The 16,097-nt window shown below is 41.3% G+C and overlaps 1 protein-coding gene across 5 annotated transcripts in view; it reads right to left on the bottom strand.

Annotated features, from left to right (window-relative positions):
- Positions 1-16,097, bottom strand: part of CACNB3 (calcium voltage-gated channel auxiliary subunit beta 3) — a 135,693-nt gene that overhangs the window by 30,205 nt on the left and 89,391 nt on the right. For all 5 annotated transcript variants that reach the window (XM_069970105.1, XM_069970104.1, XM_069970106.1 and 2 more), the window contains exon 2: positions 7,100-7,222. In XM_069970105.1, the coding sequence (XP_069826206.1) occupies positions 7,100-7,222 (123 nt within the window). The remainder of the gene's footprint in view (positions 1-7,099; positions 7,223-16,097) is intronic.

Consider the following 16,097-nt stretch of genomic DNA (forward strand, 5'->3'; position numbering starts at 1 on the left):
TTTTAATAGTAAATTACAAATCTAGATAACTTTCTGACACCAGTTGATTTAAAAGAAAAACAATTCGCTGGACAACTCCTTTAATGTTCCTAAGCCTGGGGTTATCCAGGCTTAGGAAAACATGACTGCTTTCTTGCAGAAACAGCACTACTCCTGTAATCAGTTTGGGTTTGTTTGCAGCTTGGTTCCATAAAAGTGAATGGAGCTGAGCTGTAATACCACACACAATCTGAGAACAGAAGTGGTGCTGTTTTTGCAAGAAGGTAGCTGTGTTTTTCACATCCCGGATAATCCATTTAAATAGAAGTTAAATGATCAGACATCATAGGATATCAGTACTGTAAGAGTGAGTTTACATCCTGAGGGTTTTTTTCCTGCAGAAAAATCAATTCTATTTAAATCAAATGTTAAATCTGTGGCTATATCCACAATGAATGAGGTATACATTCGATATATTTCTATAGCTTGCACAATATTCTCCATTTTTTTTTATTTTCATGTAACAAAGCCCACTCAGCTAGGCCACTGTAGTTACCCTGTATAAATCTGCCAATAATTTGTCTGGATTTACATATGGATTACCCCTTTCAATTCAAATCAGTGTGAAATTTGTGATGGGTAAATGGTGCAGATTGAAAAAGTCCCAACACATGCTAAAATACAAAAGATTTCTTCTTCACAGCATGGGAATAGGTTTGTGAAAATCCCCTTGACATGCTCTGTGATCTATCCCTTTTGGATTTGCATTGCTGAATCAGTACAGTAGCTATGTATGGATCATGCTGTTGCAAGACTTGGGAGTGGGACCATTACTTATGCCTGGATGGAAAAATATCTCAACGCTAAGACGTCAACAACAGCTTTTATTAAAGAGTACCTGTCATTTCAAAAGCATTGTAAAAACCTGCATGGTATTGTTGGATTAACCCTTAAGATTGGTGACAAGGTGATTTTAGTGTCCACTTAAAGAGGTACTCGGGTGAAAAAACACTGGTGTTAGAAAATTTTAGATACTTGTAAATTATTCCTATTTAAAAATGTCAAGCCTTCCAGTACTTATTAGCTACTGTATGTCCTGCAGGAAGTGGTGTATTCTTTCCTGTCTGAAATTATGCTCTCTGCTGCCACCTCTGTCTGTAACAGGAACTGTCCAGTGCAGCATCGAAATCCCATCTCTGGAGGGACAGAGGTGGCAGCAGAGAGCAACGTGCAAAACTGGAAAGAATACACCACTTCCTGGAAGACATACAGCAGCTGATATGTACTGGAAGATTTGGAATTTTTAAATTGAAGCGATTTACAAATCTTTATAAACTTTCTGACACTAGTTGACTTGAAAAAAAAAAAATCACTGGAGTTCCTCTTTAGGGTGCACTCACACGTACAGGATCTGCAGCAGATTTGATGGCGCAGATTTGAAGCTGCAGATTCAAAGATAATCAATTCTAGGCCATCAAATCGGTTGCCGATCTGCTGCAGATCTTGTACGTGTGAACGCACCCTAAAGGGCCTAAAAGTTTGTTCCATTTCAGCCCCCCCCCCCCCACACACACACACACAAAAAAATATAATAAAATAAATACAATAAAATGAAGTAATAAATAATAAGCAAAGTGGCTAAGCTGCAAAACTGGGCACATAAAAGTGCTAATTTGTGTCAAGAAGTTTCATTACTGTAACACCAGAAACACACCGCTCTGCAATGCTGAATCATTGAAGCGTGTTTTTTTTTTGTTGGCAAGTCTATTTTTTCGAGTAGCAGTTTAATACAGGCATCATGTAGTGATATAATTACAGAGTGTGCAGCAATCGTGCAGTTAACTACAGCTCACATTATTCAATGTAAATTGCATCCAATTGTAATATCTGACATGGTATCCTGCAGGAAGGCTTTGCTGGAGAACAATACATTTAAGCCTGATAATCACTACATCGCTCACCATGAAATTGCAAATATAGTTGAAAATATCATTTTTATTTCCATTTGAACTGGTGGTGTTAATGGAAACCAACCTCTAATATACCCAATCATTGTTGTAAAATAGGGATATTTGTGGGGATGAACGTCTACAACAAAGCTCCAGCCAAAATGCTCATGAAGTGCTGCTTCCAATCAAAGGAAAGGGTGTGGAAGAGGGAAGTGGCTCTGATTCTGATGAGAGGAAGTGGAATGCTATCATGAAGCGGCAGCACTTATCATGCAGCAGCAGCACTTATCATGCAGGAGTGCCCTCTGGTTGCTCATATGTAATTTCCTGCTGCCTGAAAGGAAGGAGTGTAGGATTAATTTGCAGGTAAGCATATACTTGTGCTACTATTATGGCTAGCACTAATAGGGGGAATTATGTTGTTACTTGTGGCAGCATTATACCTGCACTAACAGGGGCACTGAGGCTATACTCTAATGGGAGCACAGTGGCGTAACAATTGTGGGAGCATTGGGGCTGATAACAATGTTAAGAAGGGGCTACAATGTCCGGCTGTCACACTGTGAACATACCGTGTTGAACCTAAGAGTTAAACCATGGGTCTCCAAACTGCGTCCCTCCAGGTGCATAATACATTTCCTATCATGCCTGGACAGCCAAATCCAAAGCTTTAGCTGTCCAGGCATGATGGGAATTGTGGTTTTGCAACAGCTGGAGGGGTGCAGTTTGGAGACCCATGGGTTAAACCACAACCCAAAGTTGAAGCAACTACGACCTGGCAGCTGCAAGAAATCCGTTCAACATGGATTACTCATGACTGACAGGTCACTGTTGTGATCACAGTACAATCACATTTATTTATCTTAAATAAGATGTAGTGAAACATGGTTCCATTTTTGGTTCCATTTTATACCATAGCCCAAATTGTATAGCCCCAGCCTTATTGTATCAGAGCACAGGGGAGAAAAACAGAATAAGGGACAAATGCTAAATCAAACGTGAGGTCCGCTAGGTAGACGCATAACCAGATCATAATCAGATCATGTATATATAGGCTATGAAAATACAATCTTTTGCTGCCTTTCAGGTTTTATACAATATGCATGCTTTATTGTACCTTGAAACATACTAAACCTTTTTGTTTTAGAAATTCTAATTCCTGGACTGCGGCAAGGGATCTTGTTTCTTGGCACTGTTGGCTGGCATACATTGCCTTGGGCACAAAATTACAGACCACGTAAGTGACCCTGCTTAGGCTAGGTTCACACTGCGTTTTCAGCATCCGTTTAACGGATCCGTTTTTTTAACGTCCAGAAAAATAGGGTCAGCAACGTTTTTTGGTCCGTTTTGGTCCGCCAAAAAAAACGGATCCGTTTTTTTTTTTATAATGGAAGTCAATGGAAAAACGGATGCACACAAATGAATCCGTTTTTTGCAATCCGTTTTTCATGCGTTTTTTGCAAAAAACGGATGCGTTAAACGGTTGCTGAAAACGCAGTGTGAACCTAGCCTTAGGGACAATGTTTCACTCAATTTTCTCACCAGACAACAGTAATAAGCCTAGTAAAATGTGAACACGTAGCACATAGTTTTTTTTTTAATAAACACGAAAAAATGTGGACAATAGACTTACCACTTGTTTTCAAATTGAACAGTGTCAGAAAGTTATACAGATTTGTAGATTTAATCTATAAAAAAAAGTTTCCCAGTACAGTGGTGCCTTGGATTACGAGCATAATTTGTTTCGGGACCGCGCTTGTAATCCAAATCCACTCTTACACCAAAGAAAATTTTCCATTAAGAAATCACTGATATGCAGACAATTGATTCCACGCCACAAAAATAATGATTTTATATTCTGAATAACATGTAAAACAAATGAAACAAACATTTAATAACAGCTGAATATGTAATATTATAAGTTACTGTACAGTATAGCAATCAGCATGTGGGTTGTAATGTATAGTAACTGCATAAACCTGATAACACAGCAGCAGTTTGTAGATACAGGATGGAACTGCAGATCCCCATAATGCAGTAGCGTAGTACAACAGGCTAGAATAGAGAAGCAGGGCTGCTGTCAGAGGTCTGTGTGGTCACATGACAGCAATGGGGAAGGGGGGGGGGGTGTTCAGCATGGACCAAACAGGACTGACAGACTGCAGGGAGTATGAAGGAATGAGCAGGACAGATGTGGGCACATACATGCAGCACTCTCTGCCTGGGGACATAGGGGTTACAGCTATAAAGAGATTACCTCCACAGTCCTGTCACCTGATGCAAGCCCCAGCCTGAAGTGGATCTGCCATGATTTGGAAGGTGAGGGAGACTTCCTGGGTCAGAGTACAGTGCTGTAGACCCCACTGTGCAGACTATTCCCCTCCCCCACTCGGCCTTCCACTCAGTACAGGGAGCTCTTAAACCAAAGCAATGCTCTTAAACCAAGTCACAATTTTGAAAAACTGTGAGCTCTTCAACCAAAACGCTCTTAAACCAAGTAACTCTTAAACCAAGGTACCACTGTACTTATCAGCTGTTGTATGTCCAGTGGTGAAATCTGTATAGTCTGAAACAGTGCTCTTTGCTTCCACCTCTGTCTGTGTCAGGAACTGTCCAAAGCAGGTAATTTTTGCCATGAAGATTTGCTACTGCTGTGGACAGTTCCTGTTATGGACAGAGGTGGCAGCAGTTAGCGCTGTGTCAGAATAAAGAGAATATACCACTTCCAGTAGGACATGTAGCAGATGATAAGTACTGGAAAACCTTTTTTAAATAGAATTTACAAATCTGTATAACTTTCTGGCACCAGTTGATTTTTATTCTCGGAATACCCCTTTTAGTCCTTCTGCTATGTATAGCATTAGGGATGGTCCGAACCTGCCGAGGTTCGGGTTCGTATGAACCCGACCGCTCGGCATCAGATTCCCGCTGTCTGCCCGCTCCGTACAGCGGGTGGATACAGCGGGAGGACCGCCTGGAAAACTGGGATACAGCCTATGGTTATGGCTGTATCCCAGTTTTCCAGGCGGTCCTCCCGCTGTATCCACCCTCTCCACGGAGAGGGCAGACAGCGGGAATCATTTCCGAGGGTTCGGGTTCGTACGAACCCGACCCGAACCAGGTTCGGACCATCCCTATATAGCATATGTTTGACAAATCTGAGTCTGAGCACCACTACAATAGAAGCCAAGGGTCTGGTAAACCTGAACATAAGGCAAAAGATTTCATAGTATCCCCTTGACTCTGTCCTGTTAAACAGGTATACCAAAAAAGAATGTAAATGTTTTATTTGCAGTGCTACCTTGTTATGTATTCCTCAAGTGTATGTGACATGAAACCTAAGAAGGTTCTCGGCAACTGGCTGCAGAGCTCTTGGAAGATGAAAGCCTTTGAATATAACAGTATTATTGAAAGAGGAAAACAATAGCTCCTTACTTCTATGTTAACCAGAAAGCAAAGTCACTGAGAAATAATTCAGAAAAAACCTTTTGACAAAACGTTTTTGATGCTTTCCCAAATATTTTTTTAAGCAACCAAAAAACGTAAGAAAATAATTGTATCACATCTCCTCTGAGGACAGCCGGTAACAGGGCTGTGGAGTTGGAGTGGAGTCAGAGTAAGAAAAAATGTACAGACTCCGACTCCAGCTTTAAAAAAAAATCTTAAAAAAAAATGTATAATTAAGTTTTCATATGAATTTTATTATGTTCCTCATTAATATATTTTATGTGCCAGCAGTCAAAGGGCCCTATTCCACCGGACGATTATTGTTCAGATTATCGTTAAATCTATTGAATCTAAACCATAATCGTTCTGTTGAAATGCAGTTAAAGGTTAACGACCGAACGAGAAATCGTTGATCGCTTAATAAGACCTGGACCCATTTTTATCGTTGCTTGTTCGCAAATCGTTCGCAAATCGTTCGCATTGAATAAGACATTGTTCGGTCGTTCACAGTAGATACGAACACAATAGCGAAGAAAAAACGATCGCAAATACGATCATAAGTAACGATTATCGTTCCATGGAAATGAGTGAACATTTTCAGGTCTTTCACAATAGCAGTCGTTTGAGATCGTTAATCGTTAACGATTATGCGAACGATAATCGTCCGGTGGAATAGGGTCCTGAGGCCCTTATTTATAAAAACCTGAAAAACCCTTCCTCCCATACATATAGTTTCCTCCACATATCAGTAATAAAGCACTGGCCCTATTAGATAAGGGGGGTCAGGGAAAAAGTGATGGTCACTATTTGGCAGCTTGTTTCTGAGCTCGAAGAGTCCATTGTGTGGAGGGGATCTGTGCTGTTGTCATTCTGGATGCTGGAGGATTGTATTTGAGCAGCAGTGTAATATGAAGGTATCCTGTGTAATATAGAGGAGGAGGAGAAGACATAGGTAGTGCAGCAGTAACCTCTGTCCTCAATGCGGTGTTTTCTCTCTGGGAGAAGATTGCGTGTTTTTTTTCTGTGTGCTATGGCTGCAGCAAGCTGCGTATGTGTGTGAGAGACAGAGAGAGAGAGAGAGAGAGAGAGAGAGAGAGAGGAATGGGGGGCAGAAGTTAAAAGGGGTATTTTGGGCAACAGTAAAAAATTTAGTGGGGACAGTTTAAATAATAAAGAAGTCCTATTTACCTGTCCCCATGCCCTCGCAGTGCAGCATCATGGCTTAAGGTTGCTAGCCGGTTTCCCAATCCTATGATGTCACAACCCCACTCAGAAATGCCCACTCAGCCAAGTGACTAAGGTGGGGAACAGCTGCACAGCACCCGCTGAGCAGGTAGTTCCTACTGAGTTCCTGATTGAGAAGCGCGGACCCTGACAAAGAGCTGATAAATCTGGGCCTATGGATGACTTCTATATCACAGGTATCTGACATTGTTAGCAGTTTTTCTTTGTGTATAGTGAAAATTTAGTTAGTAGTGAGTTGTTCAGGACATGACTGGTGACTAGCAGCATCCACTGCACACACAGAGGAGAATCTGCTTTATATCTTAGCCTTATTCTGCCCAGGATCATGTAGGACAATACACAGAAGCTGCTGAGCCAGGTCTACTTTACAATAGTGTGAATAATAACTCCCCTGGTTTCTGACTGGCCATTTATGAAGGAGCTGGAGTTGGAGCTGCGGCTTACTAACTTTACAGCCCTGGTTGGTAATAGAAACATACCCTGGCTCTCTCGAGCTGTTCCTGAGCCTGCCTCTCCACCTCGCGGCGGGCAGCCTCCCGATCCTCCTCCAGTGACACGTCGGAGTCTAACGATGGACGACTTGTGTAGGAATCAGCTGAACCCTACAATAAAAACAGATTATTTATATGTATTATTCCTCAGGCTAATATTATTTAAATTTACATTTTCATCAAGATCCTCGATGGAGTGCAAAGATGATACAGGAGAGTGTCATCCAATAAAAAGCCAGCTTTTCTAGAAATCCCAGTCTGAATGGCACTACCAGCTTTTAGTACAATGTAGGGGCAGAAATTCTTGGCTAGACCTGTTTCCACCATGAACAAAAAACTTTCCTAATCTCTGCCATGGAATAAGTGATAGTTTCTTTCTGGTACTCTGCTAATGTCAGCAGTTTTAAAAATAGATGTGACTTTAGAATTTTATTTCTATCTTCATTTATCCAAGATGAATAATTCAGGCAAGTGCAAGATAAGCTAATACTTCTTTCATATAATACGACCAATAATGATCACTCACAATAAGACATTGGCCTGTTGCAAGGCTACAATTTTTATCCAGGCATGATGGAAACTGTAGTTTTGCAACAGCTGGAGGGCTGAAGGTTCCCAATCCCTGCCATAAGGATTTAAAATGGCTGGATACAGTGAGCCGTAATACTCCTAGCCATTAGGAACTAAAATAATGCTGAAGTCTGGCTGGATTGCCAATGATCATAGATGTTTTGTATTGTATTGTTTGTACTGTTGTGGCCACTTACTTACGGGACACTATTTTAAGATAAGCCCTGGATGATCCTTCATGGATTTAAAGGAATTTACTTTTTATACAATACAAACAACACAACATCAATAAGTCATAGTTCTTAATATGGGACCATTTACTATACTGAATGTAAATAAAAGCATACCTATAAATAAGAGGATGAACAAGCTATTCATGTACCCATATACACTTATCACATCACTCATTTATCTATTAGTATAATAGATTTTGTTTGTCAGATATTCTCTGACAAAATAGAGACACTGCATTTGCAATTTTAATGACATTACAACCTCCTACTTCTGGTTATAGGCAAATGGTCCTTTGGGAGAGCGGACCGAACCCACCCCAACCCTGGATAAAGATCCACTATAGTCTTTGCAAGCAGAATACTTATTGGGGAAACGACATACAGATTTAGGCTGGGTTCACACTACGTATACTTCAGTCAGTATTGTGGTCCTCATATTGCAACCAAAACCAGGAGTGGATGAAAAACACAGAAAGGCTCTGTCCACACAATGTTGAAATTGAGTGGATGGCCACCATATAACAGTAAATAACGGCCATTATTTCAATATAACAGCCGTTGTTTTAAAATAACAGCAAATATTTGCCATTAAATGGCGGCCATCCACTCAATTTCAACATTGTGTGAACAGATCCTTTCTGAGTTTTTAATCCACTCCTGGTTTTGGTTGCAATATGAGGACCACAATACTGACTGAAATATACGTAGTGTTAACCCAGCCTCAATGGTATCATAGCTTTTCCCTACATGTGTTTTTTATAGTGAGGATTAGAGATGAGCGAACCGGGTCTGGGTTCAAGTCCATCTGAACCCGAACATTCGGCATTTGATTAGCGGCGGCTGCTGAACTTGGATAAAGCTCTAAGGTTGTCTGGAAAACATGGATATAGCCAATGACTATATCCATGTTTTCCACATAGCCTTAAGGCTTTATCCAACTTCAACAGCCACCGCTAATCAAATGCCGAAAGTTCTGGTTCGGATGGACTCGAACCCGAACCTGGTTCACTCATCTCTAGTGAGGATTGCTAATTTTTTTTAACTTTCTTCAAGCATGGACTTTATCGTTTTTGTCAGTTTTAGACGAGGTGCAAAAGTGACAAAGACACAGAAAAGTCTCAATATTTTTAGCACATTGAGACTTTTTTATGACAGAAAATGGCATGTAGGCCTTTATAAATGTCCCCCTATGATTGTGACATTTAATACTGACAAACAGAAAAAAATATATTATATAAAAAAAATTAGCTAAGACTTAAAGTGTTCCTGCCAGTAAGAAAAACATTTCACACCTCCTAGGGATATGACAAACAGTTTGATCAGTCAGGGTGTGAGTGTTCAGACCCCGATCAATAGGTCCCATAAACTTGCATTATGTGACTTCCCTGTCACATTACACAGAGCTGGGAGGGAATGAGCAGACTTCTCCAAGTTTTTTCTTTTAATCACAGTGTCTCTTTAAATCGAATTTTTAAGCAAACACATTTTTTTTAAAGAATATTTGTCAATTTTTTTTTTTACAAACTTTCTATTTACCTTTTAAATAAATTCTTAAATGTTTTGGTTTTTATCCAGGCCACTAAGCCTAATAATAAGCTGACACTTCCTGTTTCAGCAATGATCTCCTTAACACCATTCACAATAGGTTGGGGTCACAGCTCTCCTCCTCCCTGCACAGGTCACAGGGCATTTCCAACAAAAGATGATAGTATCCATCCAGTCCAGTCTATTGTTTCCTATAACAACATAGCTGCTGTAAAGCATGTCTCTAAATGCTGTTAATAAAGCTCAGGCATTGTAATTTTGCAACAGCTAGCAAGCCGTGAGTTTGACACTCCTACTTTAAAACAATAAGCTGTCAATGTAATAGACAGAGTTGTCTTTTTGTGGGGGCTCTTTGCTCTAACTAACAGATGAGGGCCCCCATCTTCATTAACCCTGAACTTCCTAAAAGAAAACCTGCTCCTCTGCTTTCTATAAGAGGCTGCATACACACAAAGCATAGCTATAACCCTGAATATTTCTAACATCCTCGTATGCCGTCGCTCATCTGCCATGGGCACATATTCCACATCTGTGCTATCATCCATTGTGTGCTCTTAATTTGCCCACAGATCAGTAAGAGGAAAAAGCCGCCCATGCTCCCCTCCTCCATCACCAGCTTTCCTCCTGAGGTAATAGGCTCTCTAGAGGATTACAGGTCTGTCTCAGCAGTACGGTACGGCTGCAAATAACAGGCAAACACTTTTGCAGCCATTAAGTTTGAGTGATAAATGAGCTGATGTCAGAATCTACTCATAAAGCAGTATGAGCATGTCAGCTAGAGATAGGATTACAGCGTCTGACAAGACCTCGGCCTCTGATTTGTTAATGCTACCATGCAGGCTTTGGAACGCTTGGCCAGCCACAGCTATTATGTACTAGACACAGAATTAAGTCTGAATGGGCCTACAGGTGTATTGATTATATGCAGTTTATCCTGCCACTCTTGGTTACACACTGCAGAGAGTCCACTACAGTGCCGAAGAGTAAAGATCATCTATTCTGTATAGTCATTTACTAGTTAGGAAGGTCAGTCGTTCTTCTGCTCTAGGTACAAGATGTATTTCCATATACATTTTCAGCTATTATATATAATCTAATAATTAGCTGTGAATAACATAGAAAGTATGTATCCCATGCAATGTATAATAAGCAACATAAAGCTCAATGTGTGCTTAGAGGGGAGTCCCGCAGAAGACTCTATCAGCAACTTTCACACTCATATATTACACAGATTTGCTTAAATTGTATAGGCCTTTGCTGCTGCCAAAAATAGCTGCTATTTGTTGGGTTATCTGTGTGGGATAATAACCTCTTTTAAAAATTCATATAAACATTAAATAGATTATGTGGGAAAAAGTGGATCCAAGGCTGGGGTTGGTTTAAAGATAATAAACTAACTATACTCACCTCCCCCAGTTCCCCGCAGCTGCTGCGGTTCTTTGCAGTCCTCGACTGGTCTGTGACCACAAACTCTGCCCAATGAGGCCCCTGATGCCCCACCACATCTATTGTCCTGTGAGGTCAGGATGGCACTCAACCAAGCCCCAGAAAAAGCAGACACCAGGGGATCCAAGAGTGTCAGCTGCTGTCGACCAGGGGAGATGAGTATACTATGATGATTATTTTTTATTATTTTTACACCCCAACCTTTGACCAAACAACCCCTTTGAAAGGTGTGTAGGCAGTAACCCAATATAATTTAGCCATCCAACTGCCCAGGATACATGGAGCTGTTTGGTGGTGTTTTCATATTTTTGAGTTTATTTAGCTCCTGCTGTGAATGAGGTCAACCAGTACCAGCTCCTTTAGTTATTTTACCACCTGTCAAACCCCAGAAAGACTGCAGTTCTCACAAGGAGAGTTGCTGATGCATCCACCCTTTACTGCAGTGTTAGATTTGGCCATTAGATTTCATAAGTAACTATGTAATAACTCATGAGTCGGTTTTTAAACAAGCAGCTATCATCTCTGGATTAGCACCTTCTTTTCATACTCCTCTACTACATACCAGATAAGAAAGGTCAGTCTTTATGTGATAGCCTATGGGATTTCTAACATTTTTCACTTCATTTACCAAAAGATTACTCCTTACCCCAGAAAAAAGCTCTAAAGTCTTTGCCACTAGTTGTCTCCCTTCTCTGACCTGAAAGGTAAATCATGGCTGTTCTTTCATCTCAGGAGCAGCAGGTCAGTGCTTAGTGTAACCCCTTTCTTGTTGCTGCTTTTTCTTTCTGCTCACATAGCACTTCATCAGTAACCCCTTCTCCCTTCAAAAGCCATCTGTAGTAGTGTACCCAGCAAAATGCCAGACTGTTCAGTCCAGAGCACTTCTACCAGCATTATGATATGGCCATAGCAAAAAAACAAAGGATTAAGTCAGCTAAACAATTAAGGGAAAGGAAGAACATGTGAGTGTACTACTGGTAAACACCCCATCTCCAGTCCTGCCCCCCAAAATGGAGAGAATCCAGCATAGCTGTGCACCATGGAGGGAACTCCCATGGGCTGGATAACAGCAGTAAGGGCACTAAAATCACCTTTTCACCACCTTAAAGGGTTACTCTAACAAACCGTGCAGGCTTTTAAAACTCTTTTGAAATGACAGGAATGTTCTCTAGCATTACAAATAGTTCTTGCACACCCCCTTGGTGGTGGTACTGGAGGTAGACAAAAACAATGAGGTAAGACTGTGCATATTTTTACAGTTTGGAAAGAAACATCATGCATTACCATAATAGAGGGAGAGTGCTCTGATCCATAATTTAGCACTGGCATTGAGATGAGATTCAGAGGGACTATAATTGCTCTGTAGCAGAAAGAAATGCCTTTTTGTATTGCTGCCAAATGGAATCCCAATTTCCAAGCCTTGAATATTCATCTTTTTTTTTTATCCTTTTTGAGCAAAAATGAGCTTTAAGAAACAATCAGACTGATCATGGCAAGCCTCGGAGACGGCTATCTATTTGCTGCCTACTTACTTGCTCGCTGATGCTGTCTGCGGTTTACTACATCGTATCTGAGCTGCAAGTGAAAGAAGTCGTCCATAAGAGATACCATAGCTTATCTATAGTATTCCTAGAGCATCTGGTACTTCCATGTATTCTTTTTCATTATTTGTCACAAGGTATTACCATCTGCATACATTACTATAGCTGGGAATAGCTTCCTAACCATGCCCTTGCCTGTTGTAGCATTATATATAAAAAGAACATGCTATATGTAAATTACCTAAGAAGAGTCATGTGGATGGTCCTGATTCCCTGCTGCTGCTCACTGTTTGTATAACTTCTATTCTGAAGCAGATCAGCCTTCTCTCTGCTCCCCGCTCATTGGGAGAGATAGTAGCAGGGAGGGGGAGGAGGATGTACACCGCAGATTATAGTGAGGAAAAAGGGGGAAGCATCCTATTTTTTACATATTCTGTAATAGGGAGGAAAGTTCACACATGGCAGTCAGCTGGGGGAGAGGTCACATAGTGTGTGTATGGCTATGTTGACCGCAATTTAACTGACTGCAATGGCAATGCATTAAAGTCAATGGGAAGACGGACGTCCAATGCGCACAATGCATTGAATAACAGACGTTTTTGCCACGGATGTCAAAATAATGAACATGATCATTATTTTCAGACGTCTTTTGCAAACAGCGGACGTTTTTATTAGTTGTTCACACACAGTTTTTCTTTTTTTCTCCGTTTTTACTATTAAATTCGATGGAGTTTTCAATTAAGACACAGCCAAAGGCCAATTAGTAATTCCAAACTAGAATAATGTACAAACACCAGTCACTGCACTAAGGGGAGGCCAGACAGCTAAATGACATCCGTTATTTTGAGTCTGAAATAACGGACGTCATTTAGCTGTCTGGCCTCCCCTTAGTGCAATGAGCTGAAAAAAACGTTGTGTGAACATAGCCTATCAGTGCACAGACAGAAAAGAGCACAATGGCAGGCTATGCAGGGGGAGGAAGGGGGAATCAAATTCCCATGTGTGCCAACACAAAGGAAAAGAGACCCCACATGGGATGGAGAAAAAGAAAATTACAGTATGGAATGAATTATGCTAGTACAGCAGAACTAGTAAAGGCAGGAGCATGCAGGAGTGAGGGACCTCACATCCAGCATGTATTACAGTGAGGATGCACCCACAAGAGACTAAAACTAGAAGGAGTCTACAAACTGTGCCAGGGGATCAGAATATATATTCAGGAATAAGGGATTGCAGTCTGAGACTATGTTCACACAACATCGTTTTTTGTGACAAGAACAGCCATTGTTTTCAATTAAAACAACGGTCATTCTTGTCGTAGAGCAGTTTGTTGCACATTTATTGAACAACAGCCGTTGTTTACTATGGCCGTGGAAATAATTGACATGTCAATTATTTCCGGCCATTGTTCATTGATTTCAATGCAATTTTCAGTGCAACAACAGCTGTTGAGCACCAAACAATGGCTGTTGTACAATGTGTGAACATAGCCTGAAACTTAATGAAGCTTTTTTTTCTTTACCTAAAAGCACTAATGTATTTTAAATAACTTTCTGCCATTTAAAAAAACGTTTAAGGGGCTTTATTTTTTGGTGCCACCTTTTTATACCAGGTTGTATGTTGTATAGTAATTAAAGGGGTTATCCAGCGCTACAAAAACATGGCCACTTTTCCCTCTACTGTTGTCTCCAGTTCAGGTGCAGTTTTCAATTAAGCTCCATTTACTTCATTGGAACTGAGTTTCCGGAGACTCTTCTCATCCTGAAATATTATTTTATATTGGTCTGTATTACCAGGACAAGGCCAAAATGTTATGTGTTCTGTAATCTGTATACACAGACAGGCGATAAGACATCTTATCTGTGTTCCTCCAAGCTCACAGGAGACCCCTGTGATGTCAATAGTGATGTCATGGCCAAAATACTATGTGTGAACCATAGGCCTGGCGTAAGGAACCTTGGCCTGGACAGCTAAAGTTAAGGCTGTCCAGGCATGATAGAAGTTGTCGTTTTGCAACAGCTAGAGCAAGAAGGTTCCCTACCCTCTCCATAGTCTGTATCCATGTGTTCCAGGACTCCCTAGGGTTGCATCAAACTTATTCAGCCATTGGTAATCAAATGCAGAGCGTTTGGGTTCGGACTGGAGATTCGCTCATCTCTAATCAGAATATATACACCAATAACATGTACATTGTAATACCAGTCATAACTCCGGTATAAGAAATCATGGAACGTTGTGCTGCATTTTCACTTATGGCGCACATAATGCGATAAGCAGTGGGTCCTTAACAATTTCTTTCATTGCTATTCATTATTCCATTAAAAATACTTTGCTCAGCAGACTGGCATCAAAGAAAGCATCTCCTAGGCCTACATAAAGGAAAGCCACTGGAACACCTCAGGAGAGTCTGACACCATCTCACTTGTGTAATATGAATTATTCTCCATGATTAAGCACCATTTTACCGGAGATTTTTCCTCAGTCAGTGTTGGACGGAGCTCAGCGCAGAATTGATCTGCTGAATGAAAGGGTTTTTATGTGATGTCAGCTTTTCCTCATGAGCAAGTCACAAATGGGTAACAATAATGTTTGTCTGGAGGAGGCTCGGTGACAGTCCAAAGGTATAAAATGGGGAAGATATATGGTGCGTTTACACGTAACAATTATCTGTCGAATTTGCGCGATAACGATCAAAATCGAACGATAATCCTACGTGTAAACGCACCGAACGATCAAACGACGAACGAGCAATCGTCCGTTTTGATCTTACAACATGTCATCAAATCGTCGTTCGTCGTTCGCAAAAAATTCACCGATCGTTCCATGTAAACAGTCGTTGCGCGATAGTCCGGCCGCCCGCCCCCCCGCTTATCCGCAGCCCCCGGCGCCGGCTCGATCGCCACCCCCGCCGCTCTCATCGCCGTTGCCGCTCTGATCACCACCCGCCGCTCCGGTCGCAAGGCAGCACTGATTGGCTGAAGAGGGGAGCCGGGAATTTCAAACGGCTCCTCTTCAGCCAATCAATGCAAGGCAGCACTGATTGGCTGAAGAGGGGAGGCGGGAATTTCAAACGGCTCCTCTTCAGCCAATCAGTGCCGAAGAGGAGTGCCGGGAGGCCGGGCTGCGAGTGGGGGGCCGGGCAGCGGGGGCCGGGCAGCGGGCGGGCCGGGCTGCGGGCGCGCGATCGCAAAACGTTTTTTCCGTACGATATATCGTACCGTCTAAACGCTGATCGTTATGAAAAAAAAATCGTTACTCCGACATCGTTAATCGTACGATCGGGCCAATTATCGCTTCGTGTAAACGCACCATTACTCTGATGCAAATAGAAATGATCTTATAAAACATACAGAGTTATAGGTTGCATATTATGTTTTAGCCTGTGTTCACACACAGTAAGAGTAAAGCAGAATACAACTGTAAAATAGGTATAAAACACAGCCGTATTTATAATCTAATAGTGTGCTACATTTAAGTCTATAGAAAATTGTCATGACGCAGGAAAAACAGACCTCTCCTTCCATTACATTTCCCTTCTAATCCAAAGTTTAACCCTTTTAACACCAATCCCTTCAAAAACAGACCTGGGAGCTGGATAAGGTTGGCCACAGCAAACATGAAACAAAACAAAAAGATAAAGAAAATGAAATA

The sequence above is a fragment of the Dendropsophus ebraccatus genome, chromosome 5 (genome assembly GCF_027789765.1).
Source record: "Dendropsophus ebraccatus isolate aDenEbr1 chromosome 5, aDenEbr1.pat, whole genome shotgun sequence".
In the NCBI taxonomy this organism is placed as follows: Eukaryota; Metazoa; Chordata; class Amphibia; order Anura; family Hylidae; genus Dendropsophus; species Dendropsophus ebraccatus.